Genomic DNA, 15,090 nt, shown 5'->3' on the forward strand with positions numbered 1-15,090 from the left:
AACAAAAACTAGTTTTCTCCGTAGATAGGTTTAAAAATAGTCAGGAGAATACATACAGGGTTGGTCCAAACCTCTGATGATTCTTCCAGGTTGCCACTACTACTATCTCCCCTGGGGGAACATCAAGCCAGTGGTGGTCCTGTCCTCAGAGTGGGAAGATATCAGGCCGAGGATTGAGGCTCTCAACATGCTCCAAGCTATCATAGACAGGCTGGTGGGTGCTCCTCCAGAACCCCACATCCACCCAGCTGGTTCCAGGACACAGTCAAGGCCTCAATCAGCGGAATATCATTCATTCAGGATATCAGTCATACAGTTAAAGAACACGAGATAAAAAAGACATAAAATATATGATTAGAAAAGGCTACACACAAAACTTACACTAGCGATAGCATATAAATTAAAGGTCAGATGTCAGTGGTTACAAAGTGAGAGCAATTATTTTACAGCAAAACTTGGTCGGGATGCCACGATTAGTCGACTAATCGACTATTAAAATAGTTAAAGACTAAGTTAAAAGTCAATTAGTCGTTACTTTATATTATATGAAGTTGGACTGTTGTTATAAGTTGAAGTTATAACATCATTCTACAGCATTTTGGCATTTATTAAGGTTTAGCTAATATTTTAGCACCATGCTAGCTATTAGGGCGGTGGATCATTGCTTAGGTGGCGATCCGATTCGATTCAGGAATCGAACCACGATTCTTACTTTTTATTTTAATGTTTATGTGTTTGTCTATTTACTGGATCAATTAAAAATTTAAATGACTTGTATTTAATCATCATCTATACCTTTATTTAGAACAGGAGATCAGAACGAACAAAACTGATTAAAAAAAACACAAAGATTCAGGTAAAAATGCATTTAGTCATTTTAAACTTTTTTTTTTTTATCAATCTTCTGGTTCAGCAGTAAAACATAGACAGGATACAAATCACTGCTGTTTTGGATCATTTAACAGCAAAACCTGAAAATGTTCTTCACTGTTTTCTGTCCTCAAAGTTCTTCAATATTTTACTTTCTAAGCATCACATATTGTTGCAGAGCCTGTATAAAAAAAGATTTTAGTTTTTTTCGCAGCAGAATGTGCTGATTCAGGTTGATTACATCCACCCTTCAGCAGCGAGGCTGCGTTTCTTCATAATAAGATGGAGTTTCATTAATTGCGTCAAATGTTGAAGAGTTATTATAACCAAAATAATGTAAACACTGAAGCTAAAGCTCTGATGTTAAAGCTAATTCATTTTTTCAGAAGTTATGCCTGTGAACGGAACTTCAGTCTAAGTTCCTGAACAGAAAAAGCTCTCGCTAGTTTTACTCTGAAAACCGGAAGCTTCTCAGTCACGAAAATGTGCTTACTTCCGTTTTAAGTACCGCGGCTATTTCGGCTTTGTTTTAGTTGGTAAATTTAAAATCCGACATTAATCTGGATTCAAAGCAAAAATACATCGTCTCAAGATGATATTTTGATCATAGTTTACTACAATTTACTACTTATATAAAGATCGTGAATCAGCGATCTTGGACGTCGCGAATATCCTAAAAAGCGCGAAAACCCGAGGACCCGGATACTCATTACAGCCCTACTAGCTATTTTGGCTAATTTCGTTTTTTCTTCTTCTTCTTTTTTGGGGCTATTTTTCATTTTTTTAGGCTAATTTGGTATTTGACCAATATTTTAGCTGGCTATTAGCCTAAAAACATACTAGCAATCAGCTAGCTACTAGCTTAAGCGATTTTAGCTATGAACTTTAGCGTTTTTAGCTATCAATTTCAGCATCTTCAGCTGCTAAATTCAGCTCAGTAAGGAAAAGGTTGTGGAGAGGGGAGAAATTTGGGTTTCCATGACACCCAGCTCTGCTTATTGCCCCTTCAACAGATTTTTTTTTTTTTTCGGCCGAGGGAGTGTGTCCTTGGCCTGGGAACGTCCAACTAGACAACATTTTTTTAGGCGTGTGGAAGAGGCTCTCTGGAAATCCAAATGAAATCACCAGATCATGCTTGATGGAGGCTTTACGGCAGTTTTAGCTTAAAGGGCAGATATGCTCCTTTAATACTGCACTATAATTATACAATAATTTTGCTTTCCAGGAGGCAAACCTGCAGAACGTACATCTGCAGGTGAAAGCTGGCAGTGAAATGGAGGAGGTGGAGCTCCAGGTGGTTCAGCTGTTGGATCAGCTCATCATAGACTGCAGGTAACTTCTGGTTACTAATATATAAAGTTTCTAAAATATAAATTCAGTTCATGTTTGCGGTTGTTTTCACAGTGAGGAGCTCCCCTCCCTCGATCAGTGGCCTTGTGTGACCCCTCTGGATCGATCCATACGACACATTCGAACCCTCCACCTGAAGCAGATCGCCGCTGCAGCTCTGGCCTTCAAACATGGACCCGAGACGGAGCTGTCCACCATGCTGGAGCAGGCCGAGGACTGGGCCAACAGACTGAGAACCATCGCGGAGGAGGTTGGCAGCAGAAACCACGCCTAGCTAAAAATGCTACAAAATTACATGTTGTTTTTCTATCGTTACATTGTTTGCTTAATCATTCTTTAATCCAAAAAGTTTTTTTATTCACAAATTAAATTATAACATATTGTTTTCAATATAATTTACTTCCTTTAAAGCAATTAATGGTTAAAAAAAGGCCAAAATGAGCTGTAAAAATGGCTAAAAGAGCTATATAAATCACTTTTTAAAAAATAAACTTTATTTTAAACATCAGTTTTAGTACAAAAAACTGTGCAAAACAGCCATTAATATACATTGTATATCTGTCAATATATATATATATATATATATATATATATATAAATAAAATAACATAAAATGCTAGGGGAAAAAACACAAAAAAGTGGTAGGATTAAAAAAATTACAACATATTGATTTCAGTATGTTTTTTTTTTTTTTTTAAACCTTTCTTTTAATTTTTTCATAATTCCAGTTGCTAATTTGGTGTAAAGCATTAAATCAAATGTTTTCGAGGTTACTTTTACTAAAAATATATAAAAAAAAGTTTTAATAGCAACTAATTTAGCAATAATTTAGCACTTGCTTGCTTTAACATGTAAGCTATTGAGTTACCTAGTATTTTGAATTGTGCTGCACAGATGTAGCTAATTAGCATTAGCAAGCATGTTTTAGCCGGTTTAGCATGACAGTTTTTGAATAAAGGTTAAATTGTTAATCATTTAATTGATTTAGTTTAAGATTGCTTGACTGTAATATTTTAAGATTGTTTTACTTCCTTTTAAGCTATTAATAATTAAAAAAAAAAGGTTAAACTGGTGTGTAAAAATGTCTAAAAGAGCTAGTCATAAATCAGAGACACTTAGTGAAAAGCTTTATGCTTAATTAGCTACTGAATTAAAAAGAAATGAGCTAAAGTTTTCCAAAGGAAAATGAAATAAATTATTGTTTTTGCTCTTGATTTAGCACTGCAGACATGAACTAACCCTTATTTTGAAATGTGTTGCATTGTTTTCAATTATTTTGCACGTTGCAATTACTTTAACAATTTTATTAATAGCATTAGCTTACATATTTAAGCCAGAAATTCAAGTAGCAGAAATATTTTTGGGTTACGCTAGCTTTGTTTCCATTTGATTTGCAATCAATTGTTACATTGTTATCACGACAAAACGGAGACACACAAAAAAAGCCGTATTTGGCTTTCGTATCTGAAAGTTATATTTAAATGTAATTTCATTAGGATTTCAGTGATGTATTTTATTTTGAAATAACCTCTTTTTTTCCTTGAAATTTAAGACATGAACTGTTATAGTGAAAAATAGTCGCCTATCAATTGCACTGATAACAGAACAAAAACCTCAATAACAGAAAAACTGAGACGATGTTAGTCAATCTTCTGTTCCAGCCCCAGAACAGCCTCCCAGACATCGTCATCTGGATGCTGCAGGGCGACCGCCGGGTGGCGTACCACCGCATCCCAGCGCACAGCGTCTTCTTCTCCAAGCAGCACTGCGGGAAGCACTGCGGACAGCTGCAGAGCCTCTTTCTGAAGGTACACACAAACACAAAGCCTTTCTGCTGGGAAACCACCTGACGGAGCTGCTCCGCCTACTTTCTCTGCAGCATCCACAGGCCAGCGGTGGAGAGGCCAAACTCCCCGGTCAGCTGAGGGTCAAAATGTGGTTCGGTTTGGCTGCTGACACCCCCCACTTCAACCAGTTCACAGAAGGAAAGCTGTCGGTCTTTGCTGAAACAGTAAGAACTTGTATCCAAATGAGGATGTGATGCTAACCTAGCTAGAGGCAAAAAACACGGAATGTTTTTCTTTTTTGTTTGATATCTGTGACTCTTCCTCCTCAGTACGAGAACCAGACTCGCCTCGCCCTGGTGGGCAGCTGGGGGGCCACGGGTCTGACCTACCCCAAGTTCAGCGACATCAGCGGGAGAGTGAAGCTCCCCAAGGAGAGCTTCAGGCCCTCCCCGGGCTGGACGTGGGCCGGAGAATGGGTCATCAGTCCAGAGAGGACGTGAGTCCAGCAGAGAAGTCCTCCTGAAAGAGAAATTCACACTTCCTGGTGTTTATTTCTATACGTCAGGCTGCTGTTCGACGTGGACGCCGGTCACATGACCTTCACGGAGGAGGTGTTTGAAAACCAGATGAGGCTGCCGGGTGGACAGTGGATCGGCATGCAGGAGGGCTACACTGATGTGGTAGGAGTATCTGCTGATGCAGCATCCTCTCACGGTAGGTCCATTTAAACAGTGTGTGTGTGTTAGAACGGAGAGAAGGCGCTGCCAAAAGATGAGGTGGAGTGTCCTCCAGGATGGGAGTGGGAGGAAGTGGAGTGGAGCGAGGACCTCAACAGGGCTGTGGACGATCAAGGTGCACAACGGCAAAGCAAAAAACACACATCTACACAATCAAATCTTAACTTTCAAGTGATCTACAATTAGTTCTGGTAAATTCAGGTAAATTAGATCGCAATGTAAAGAATGGATTTAGCTCCGTTTAGACGTTAGCACTTCATTTGTTAGTTTTTTCATGCTTTTAAAGCAGATTTAAGCTTCAGTTATGTACTTTTGTTGGATTATTGAAGGGTTTTTAACTAAAGTATTTTTGTTTTTGCTGTATTTAATATTTTCACATAATTTATCAAGAAAAGAAAATGTATAAATAAAAAGGCCATTTCTAAATAGGGTCATTTTTCCATATAAGGACATTTTTGTATAAGAAATATGTACATTTTTCCATGTCTGATCAATTTGACTATATAAGGTAAATTTGTCCTTTGGTAATCATGATTAATCACACCCCAAAAGTTTGATTAATCGTGCTTAATCACAACCCAAAGGAGGGATTCGTCGCAATTAATCATAACCCAAAAGTGTGATAATCACGATTAATCACAAACTAAAGGTGTGATTATTTGCGATTAGTCATAAACCAAAAGTGTGATTAATTTAGATTAATCACAACCCAAAGTGTCACTAATCGCAATTAATCACAATCTAAAAGTCTAATTAATCGCTAAACCGTGATTAATCATAACCCCAAAGTGTGATTAATCATGATTAATCGCAACAAAAGTGCGATTAATCATGATTAATCACAACCAAAGTGCGATTAATCATGATTAATCACAACCAAAGTGTGATTAATCGCGATTAATCACAACCCAAAAGTGTGATATCGCGATTAATCATAACCAAAAGTGCGATAAATCACGATTAATCACAACCCCAACGTGTGAATGGCGATTAATCACAACCCCAACGTGCGAATTGCGATTAATCATAACCCCAAAGTGCGATTAATCATGATCAACCATAACCCAACTGTGATTAATCCCAATAACCATAACCCAAAAGTGACATTAATTGTGATTAATCACAACCCCAAAGTGTGATCATCGCAGTTAATCATAACCCAAAAGCACGATTAATCGCGATTAATCTTAGCTCCAAAGTGTGATTATTCACGATTAATCACAACAAAAAATGTTATCAATTGCAATTAGCCTCAGCCCAAAAGTGTGATTCAACGTACTTCTGAGTTATAACCGGTGAATTCAGACTGGGATTAGTCCTGAAGTGTGATTATTCAGATTAATTTTTTTCATCGATTGACATCACCAAAAACATTCTAAGAGTTGCAGCAAAAGTTCTCAGACCTCCTCACTCTCACTGGGGTTGTAGTTTAATTGTGTTCTAACCTGTGTGTTTAGGCTGGGAGTACGGTGTCACCATCCCTCCGGACCGCCGTCCTAAGTCGTGGGTGCCAGCAGAGAAGATGTACCACACCAACAGGAGGAGGCGATGGGTCCGGATGAGGAGACGAGACCTGCAGAGGATGGAGGCTCTCAGGAAGGTAGATCTTCATCAAACACATTTAATGATAAAACATAAACCAAAAAATAAAAGAAAAAAATACATTTTAAGTGAGTCAAGAGATTTTAATATTTTTATACTTTTTTTTTTTTTTTTTTTTTTTACAGAATATGTGCATTTTAATGCAAAAAACATTTAAAAAAAAGTTATCTTTGCCTTTTTATTTAGAAAAATCACACGAAAATTTGATAAAAAAAAGACTAATTGAAATGTTATTTAGTATTAGAACAGTTTATGAGGCCTATTTAAAAAAAATCTTTGATTACTAGCAAAGCTTAATAAAACAGATAAGAGAAGCAAAAGTTAAAGATTTAAAGGAAAGATCTGAGCGGCTGCTCCTCTTTGAGTGACTGAAGTTCTCATCTGCAGCCACTAGATGGCGACAAAGTTAAACAAATGAGTCAACTTGTTGCCAACTCTCCTGTCCGAGGTTTGATGAAGTCCCCATTCTCTGTCCTGGTTCTGGTTGTGAGTTTTTAATATTTTTTTTCCAGCAGCGTCCAGATGAGACGGAGAAGGAGGGCTGGGAGTACGCGTCCCTGTTCGGCTGGAAGTTCCACCTGAAGCCACGGAAGACAGACAGCTTCAGGAGGCGCAGGTGGAGGCGCCGCATGGAGCCGCTGGAGAAGACCGGCCCGGCGGCCATCTTTGCTCTGGAGTGCTCACTGGTGAGGATGTGGGATATCCTGGTGTTTGTGCCTTAGATCTTCATCTGCTCTGTCCTTCCTCTCCACAGAGCAGCATAGAAGACAAACACGACGACAAGTCGGTCACAACCACGTTTGGGGTCAACAGGCCGACCATCTCCTGCTTCTTTGACTGTGAGACGGGCCTTTCTTCTCCTTAACAACTCTGTCCTCTTCATTTGAATGAAGTTTTGAGTCTGTGTGTGTAGGTGGAACCCGCTATCATCTGCGCTGCTACATGTACCAAGCCAGGGACCTCCCCGCCATGGACAAAGACAGCTTCTCAGGTAGGGTCCTCTGACACCTTTAGCTCCTCCCACTCCCAAACCAACTTGGAAACATCTCAAAATTCTTTAAAAAGACTTAACAAAAGCTTTTGATTTGATTAATGAACTCTAATGTTACGTTTAGCGTGCTCTTGAACATGCTTTTGGCACATGTCGTTCACGCTAACGTGTTTCACGGAACAGAATCCGGCGATTCTTGCTCTGAGTTTTTTCCTTTGTGGTTTGTACTTAGAGCCATGAAGACATTTGTAAAATCTTGCGCAGCTATACGTGAACACAAGAGTTTTGAATGTGGAAACTCGAAATGCGCGTTTAGTAAATGTTGCTCACGTATTTAGCTACAGTTGTAGTAAGCTAGGTACAAAATCTCGCAAATCTTGCTCCAGCCTTTTTGGGGGGTTTTGTACGTAGAGACTGAAGCCGAAGCCGATGTGAAGTTTGCCTAACATGAGATGGAAAGGACAAAATTGCAAAATTTCAACGTAACAACAATCCATCTGGTCTTGACCATCTGTCTCCTCATTTAATTACAGATTTTAGATCTGTGGGATTAAATCAGAGTTTGATGGACACGACAATTTAGGATTTTTTGACAAGAAATTATGACTCCACACTGATTGGCTCACTACTTATTGAAAAAAATGTAGCATTTTTTTTTATTTTTTATAAATTATTAAAGTTTTATTTTCATAATTAAGTGGACACAAATATTTTTCGTAAAATGTGCATATTTATTTGACCATTACTTCGGCAAATGTTTATATTTATTTAAAAAAAACGTATTATCATGTTCCCGAATTACGTTAAAATCTAGGGCACTGGATAGTCCCGCCCTATATGATCTTCTAGAGGTAAAAGAGTAATGGGGGAATTCCTACGTGATTTTTTTCCTCCTGAAATTGTAAAAAGTTTATTTAGCAGATTTCATTCATCAGTTACGTTGAGATTTGTCGCCCCCTGGTGGCTGTAAAGTTCAGTTAAAGTTAGCTTTCTTAGGCCTGTGCTTACTTTTTAACATATTTTATAAAAAAGATTAAAGAAAAAGGATAATTGAAGAGATTATTAACTCACAATCCAAGATGGAAATTAAGCTGTTAAAGGAAAAGACATCAAATTATTTAGTGAGGTGCAGTGCTGCCCCCTAGTGTACACTCACCACTTCTGAAATGCAGCATCTGGATCTGAACTGAATTGGTTAACAGAAAAAAGAAAAGGAAATAATCCCTAAAGAGTCTTGTTTGTACTCTAAATTAGAGGTGTAAAACCTGATTTAGCCACATTTAAACAGATTTTATTGATTTTTCCTCAAGTGAAAGTAAAGGATTGATAGTAGAGGTCAGAAGGCAACAGAAAGCTTGTTAATCAGACACCCAGCAGACACAGATGTGAAAACAGCTTTTTAAAACATGGAAAATGTGACAGATGGGACTCAGGTTCAGGAGAGGGTTAGAAAAAGAGAAGCAAAGAAAAGATTTAAGTAACAAGCTGAAGATAAATCCCAATCCTCTGTCAGCCTTGTTAGATTCCTCTTACGTACACGCACTCGCACACACTCAGTCATGGATGAGTTGATCTGATGGATGGTATTCAGTTGTGTGTTAATCTGCTATTAGACGGCGCCTTGGCGGCCGGTGTTGAGCGTTGAGTCAACCTTTAAACACGGTTTGTTCTTGCCGTTGATTGGTTGAGTCTTTTACGTGATGTTAAGGACTGAACCATCTCCTCACAGCGGGGGAGGGTCAAATGCTAATAAATATTTCATGTTTGTACTAAACAGATTCACAAATGTGGACAACTTTTAATTCCCTCATTGTTTGAATAATCACCACACGGTGTTGAGAGATGGAGTTAATCAATTAAACTGTTCTAGAGAACCCTTGTTTTTGTTAGACTGGGTTAGTGTAGTTAACTCGTTGGTTTGGGTTGGTCATTAGTTATCATTTGGGTTTCAGATAAAATAAACGTTTTTTTTAAGGTCATAGTAAACGACTTCTTTGATTTCGTGCACTGGACATAGTGATTTTGTGAAAATGCGCCCTCCAGTGGATACTTTGGGACCGGTATATTTCCATAATCACATGACATGTATTTTTACATGTTAGATTGAAAAGTATAGTCACATGTCACAAGTATAGTCACACCCGAAGGTTCTTCTGAGCCGATGCCACCATGACCTGGACCTCTGTGGCTCGACAACACATTCTTATCCCTAAGTCATCACATACTGACGTAGTTAAGGGCCCCTCCGCGTCAAAAATCAACATTTTAGGCGTTAAATCAAGGATCCACGACCCTCGGGACATGGTTCTAGACACAGACTGGTCCTCGGGACATGTCTAGTACCGGTTTGGGTACCAGTACTGGACGCGTCCCGAGGACCAGTCCCGTCCAGTACCTTAACCCACCACGGTACCAGACCCAGCACCGGAGTCAAACTGGTACCAGGCACAGTACTTGGTGCGAGCTGGTTCTAGGTTAGGGTACCGGTGCGTCCCGTGTCCCAGTAATAGACTGGTTCACGGCCCGGAGGTTGGGGACCCATGATTTAAAGGGAACAGTCAAAACTAATCAGTTAAGGACACCCAAAACGCCAATTTTTGACCCAGAGGGGTCAATAACCAAAGAAGCGTCTGCATGGTATGTGGAGCACAGGTGTGTCTTGCCGTTCCTCGTATGCCCACCTCAAGGGACATCATGAAAACGGATTATTGTATGCGTGGTAAGTGCATCGCGAAGTATTTGTACCGACTAATGTGAGTCACTTATGACGTACGAGTGATAATGTGTTACGGTGCCTTTATACCACAATGTAGTTGTTAGTAAAGCGGTAGTCACGGCTGCCCCTATGACTAGATACAAGTTGACTGCAGGTGACAAACCTATACAGTAGGGGGGTAAAAAAATATTGATTCTGTGAGATATTGCGATACTTTTTTAGCGATACATGTATTAATTTAAAATACTGCCAAAGCGACATTTAATCATTATTTCAAAGCAAATTCTTAAATCTTAATTAATTTAAAATAAAAAAAAAAATTGAGAAAGAAACCGAAAGTTAGCATCAAATGTAAACTTTGGTATCAAGCTCTCAACATTTGACTAAAATGCTGCTAAATCAAACATAGCTTTCAATAGATAGAAATATTTAGGGGCTAGCACATTAAAAAATAATCCAAACAAAGTAACATAAACTAAATGCTTATGTTCAATTTTCAGGCCTTCATTTTATTTTATTTCACATTTATAAACTGTTTATTAAGTATTATTTGTTTTTGTCCTTGCTGGTGTTTATGTTCCGCTGCTTTCCCTCCTCCCGCACACACACACAGACACACAGACTTGGCTAACCCTCCAGGCTGTTTGTTTCTCTGTTTATGGGAGCTAATGGACTGTAAGGAATGAATGGTAATTGAACGGGTCACCCTGGGTGGTGTGTCCGTACAGTACGCATGTGTGTGTGTGTGTGTAAACTGCAGGCTTAATTGAGGGGTGGTGGGAAAAATGGAGCTTTAACTTCTGTGTATGCTAATGCTAACGGCTCCACCGAGACTCATTATTCGGCCTGAAACAACAAACTGTCCGTGTGAGCGTTGTGGTTCTGCTGCAGACTCTGGGAGTTACGCACTTCAACATCGACGAGAGGGACTGTAAACTGGAATCTTCAAAGCGGCATTGCGAAACTGTTTAGGATGGAAGGACAGTTTAGATACACATACAGATTTACTGAAAAAGTCTAGAATCTCTTTATATGTTAAAGTTTTACCACTTACATTTATTTTATGATACATTTTGTGAATCAAAATACTGATTTTCTACAAATGCACTCAAATCAGAAATTCTCCCTGTGTGCTATTAAAAGGTATTAATGAAAAAAACAATCATTTTCATCGAATGCTGTTAAAATTCTAATATTTGAAAATATTTAACAAAATGTAAAAGCCAAAACAAAGAGGAAGTTTTTTAAAACTAGTAAATACACCATGTTGATGCCGAACATTTTACCCTTAAAAATTAACTTTTACCTTGTGAACTTTTTCTTGACTTTATTCAAAAATATTTCTGTAAAATTGTTGATTATCTGCTGTTAAAAACATGATGTCATCGCAGCTTTTTAGATTTTTAATTCTCACCTAAGCTAGCTTAGCTTTGACGTTAATGCTGCTTTCACACCGGATGCGATTGGCGTTTAAATTCGCCTACGACGCCTCTCTTTGTAACTCTAACCCAGGGGTTGAGCCATTTGGTCTCGTTTTCTACTGATCAAAACCTAGAAGGAGCTGTATCTATACCTTTATCTTTAGTAAAGGCCAAATCTAACTGGCTACTTAATTATTAGCTGAACTCCAAATTAGCATAAAATTCCTCAGTAAATTAAATCAACCAAAAATGTTAGCATGTTGCTAAAAGAAAAGCTAAACTCTAAATTAGCATAAAATTTCAGTAGATAACAAGTTGGCCAAAAATGTTAGCATATATTACTCAAATATTAGCTAAACTCCAAATTAGCATAAAAACTCTTTAGAGGCAAAATTAGCCAAAAAAAAAGCTAGCTTGTTGTTTAATTACTAGCTGCACTCCAAAATAGCCTTAAATTCCTCAGTAAACTAAATTAGTCAAAAATGTTAGCATGTTGCTAAAATAGAAATTAAAGAAAATCTCCAGTAGATAACAAATTAGCTGAAAACATTAGGATTTTTTTGTAAACATTAGCTAAACTCCAAATTAGCCTAAAACCTCTAGTGGACAAAAACTAGCAAAAAACGTTAGCATGTTGCTAAAATACAGGCTAAACTCAAAATTTTTTTTGAAAATTACTATTATTTTATCTTTCTTCAGCCAGAGAGCCACCATGGAGAGATAAAAGAGCTACATGTGCTCTGGAGCCGCAGGTTGCAGACCGCTGCTCTAACCAATGAGCTATATACTCTAGAGTCGGTACGCTAGCTTGTGGCGTACGCAAAGTTGGACGCCATTTTGGTGAGGTCGAGATGCCTGTTTACTGCTGTGCCACAAACAAAGCTAAAAAAGGAGATTTTCTAGAAAATATTTGAACAAGATCTGAGTGAGTTCAGTCTTTCACTGAGGCGGATCTTGTTGTCTATTCAAAGTCAACGCCAGCTTTAGACTTCACAGTATTTCTACGTTTTCAGGCAGGACTACTGTCCTAATTCTCACCTTATTCCCTAACTACTAAAATACTACATAGCGCAGGACTATCTAGTAAAAGCAGTTTGGACATCATGCTAGCTACTTTGTTTTTTTTCTAAACAGCAAGTCGGCCTATGGTGACACAAATTTCAAGAAGTGAAAATCGAATCATTTTACATCTATTTATGAAAAATTTAATACCCTTTTTTTAAATCATAATGCATTGTGGTCTATATTCCCTAATCTAGTTAGCATCAATGCATACTGTTTTTTCTCAGAGAATTCTGGGAAATATTTAGGACGCTTGATTTTGGAGATCTAGAACTAGACGGGTATTAAAAATGGTGAGCACACTATAAATTGTACTGTCACTACAGTAATTATTGAAGAGATTTGGATAATCCAATGAGGAATTTTACCATTGTTCCAGTGTAGTTTGAAATGTTCGTTACTTTTGCAGATCCGTACGCCATTGTGTCCTTCCTCCACCAATCCCAGAAGACGGTAACCATTCGGAACACGCTCAACCCCACGTGGGACCAGACGCTCATCTTCTATGAGGTGGAGATTTTTGGTGACAGTGAGGCGACGGCAACCACGCCCCCCAACGTTGTCATCGAGTTCTACGATCAGGACAGTTATGTGAGTAGATAATGTTCAGCATAGAGTCTGCTGCTTTTTCTGAATTTGACGATAACCATTGGGGTTGTGTTGTAATCCCTCAGGGAGCAGATGAGTTCATGGGACGCTGCGTGTGCCGACCCTCCCTGACAACGTCTCCCCGCTTGGCCTGGTACCCGATTCAAAGAGGGGACAAGAGCGCCGGCGAGCTGCTGGCGGCTTTTGAGCTCATTCGCAGGGAAAAGGTCAGATCTAGATTTCTACACACACACACACACATATAACAATTTGATGACAGAAATACACATTTTTCTGTTTACAGCCTTCAGTTCATCACATTCCAGGACAGGAGGTCAGTATAAGAAATAACAGTTTGGTGATGTGGTGCAGATGTTCAAACTTTAAAACCTGACGTTTGTCATCTTCAGGGAGATGTGATTGGCTCCGCCCACGTGCTCGATGAGGTAAAACTACAATGACTGCAGCTCCACTTTCCAAAAGAAAAAACATTTTCTATAAGATTAAAAGGTTGAAATTTTCATTCATAATTTGTGTTTCTAAAAGTTGATTTCTTTATAAATAAATCAAAAATCTAAACAGAATGAAGGTGAAAACACCGGATTTCTTTTATTTGTGTGGTTAGTTTTTGCTTTTTTCACCTCTTTTCTTTTCTTCTCTTGCTTTTCTTCACTGTTGCCTCCACAGCTGATCTTTGCAGGATTCCTCTCAGAAAACCTGCAGCATTTGGTACACAATGGAAACACACAACTGTGTGTCGCGCCTGCCTGTCGCTAAAAAACGTCCTCACAATCCTCATCCCAGCATGTCGGATGAAAAATTGTACTCAAATAAGAGTAGTGTTACTTCAAGAGAGGATTAGAGCAGCAATTTATTAAGAGTTCTTGGATTATCGTATCAGATAAAAACAATAAAAAAGGGAAACATGAAAATAATTTAAATGTAGGGAATCCAGGGATTATAGGTGGTTTAGAAGAGCAAAATACATTTACATTTGACAAGAAACATTTAAGTTTGATAAAAACATTTATGTAAAAAAACTTACATTTGAAAAAAAAATTACATTTGAAAAAAAAAACTTTTATATAAACAAGAAATTTAAATTAAAAACATAATTTTGAAAGAAAATATTTATGTAAAAGAAATTCACAAAACATATTCAAAAAAAAATTACATTAAAACACTTTTGTGTCTAAAAAAATACATGAAAAAATAACATTTACTATTGGAATAACATTAATGTTTGAAAAAATTATTTACGTAAAAAACATTGATCTTTTTTGAAAAAGAAAAATTTTGAAAAAAATATAGAAATGTAAAAAAAAGCATTTCTACATTCCTTTAAAAAAATCTAAATTTACATAAAAAATAAACAAAAAAATGAAATAAAAAATTACATTTGACCAGGCAAATTTAAATTTGAAATAAACATATATTATGTCTATATTTGACATAAAAAAATTACTTAAACCAAAATAAATCTACATTTAACAAAACAATTATTTCACAATACAAAAAGTGGAGGGAAAAAAAAGCAACAAACATTTCAAAAACAACTAAAGACCTTTTTTAATGTGACAAAATATCCTAAATCTCCAAATTTTTACCTTCACTTCCTTCAGTTTGTTGTCTTTACAGTTTGCATATTTACATTACGAGGACAGTAAACGACAGAGAACGAACAGCAGTCTTTAAGTTTTGGATAAAGTTCAGGATTTATTTAATTTTTAAAGATTTTGAGACATCCGTAAAAAATGAAATTTGTTTATTTGTCTTGGAACTTCTGTTTTCTCCACTCAGGTTTTATGGTGAAATGTAGGGTTGTTTTCATAAAATACATTTTTTGTTTTGTTAAATCTACATTTGTTTTGGTTCAAATGTAATTTTTGCTCCCCTCAAAATTACAGTAAATGTGTTTGACTCTCTGCAGCCACCGTAGTTTTAGAATCCAATTCAGATCCTTCCA

The 15,090-nt window shown here is 37.5% G+C and overlaps 1 protein-coding gene across 4 annotated transcripts in view; it reads left to right on the forward strand.

Moving 5' to 3' along the window:
* Positions 1 to 15,090, forward strand: part of dysf (dysferlin, limb girdle muscular dystrophy 2B (autosomal recessive)) — an 84,118-nt gene that overhangs the window by 20,610 nt on the left and 48,418 nt on the right. For all 4 annotated transcript variants that reach the window (XM_036216572.1, XM_036216574.1, XM_036216573.1 and 1 more), the window contains 17 exons: positions 90 to 214; positions 2,096 to 2,202; positions 2,275 to 2,470; positions 3,882 to 4,028; positions 4,100 to 4,231; positions 4,337 to 4,503; positions 4,573 to 4,687; positions 4,754 to 4,859; positions 6,202 to 6,344; positions 6,859 to 7,032; positions 7,101 to 7,185; positions 7,260 to 7,337; positions 12,946 to 13,127; positions 13,211 to 13,351; positions 13,429 to 13,458; positions 13,535 to 13,570; positions 13,812 to 13,853. In XM_036216572.1, coding sequence (XP_036072465.1) covers positions 90 to 214; positions 2,096 to 2,202; positions 2,275 to 2,470; positions 3,882 to 4,028; positions 4,100 to 4,231; positions 4,337 to 4,503; positions 4,573 to 4,687; positions 4,754 to 4,859; positions 6,202 to 6,344; positions 6,859 to 7,032; positions 7,101 to 7,185; positions 7,260 to 7,337; positions 12,946 to 13,127; positions 13,211 to 13,351; positions 13,429 to 13,458; positions 13,535 to 13,570; positions 13,812 to 13,853 — 2,006 coding nt within the window. The remainder of the gene's footprint in view (positions 1 to 89; positions 215 to 2,095; positions 2,203 to 2,274; positions 2,471 to 3,881; positions 4,029 to 4,099; positions 4,232 to 4,336; positions 4,504 to 4,572; positions 4,688 to 4,753; positions 4,860 to 6,201; positions 6,345 to 6,858; positions 7,033 to 7,100; positions 7,186 to 7,259; positions 7,338 to 12,945; positions 13,128 to 13,210; positions 13,352 to 13,428; positions 13,459 to 13,534; positions 13,571 to 13,811; positions 13,854 to 15,090) is intronic.

This window comes from Oryzias melastigma, linkage group LG18 (assembly GCF_002922805.2).
Source record: "Oryzias melastigma strain HK-1 linkage group LG18, ASM292280v2, whole genome shotgun sequence".
Taxonomy (NCBI): Eukaryota; Metazoa; Chordata; class Actinopteri; order Beloniformes; family Adrianichthyidae; genus Oryzias; species Oryzias melastigma.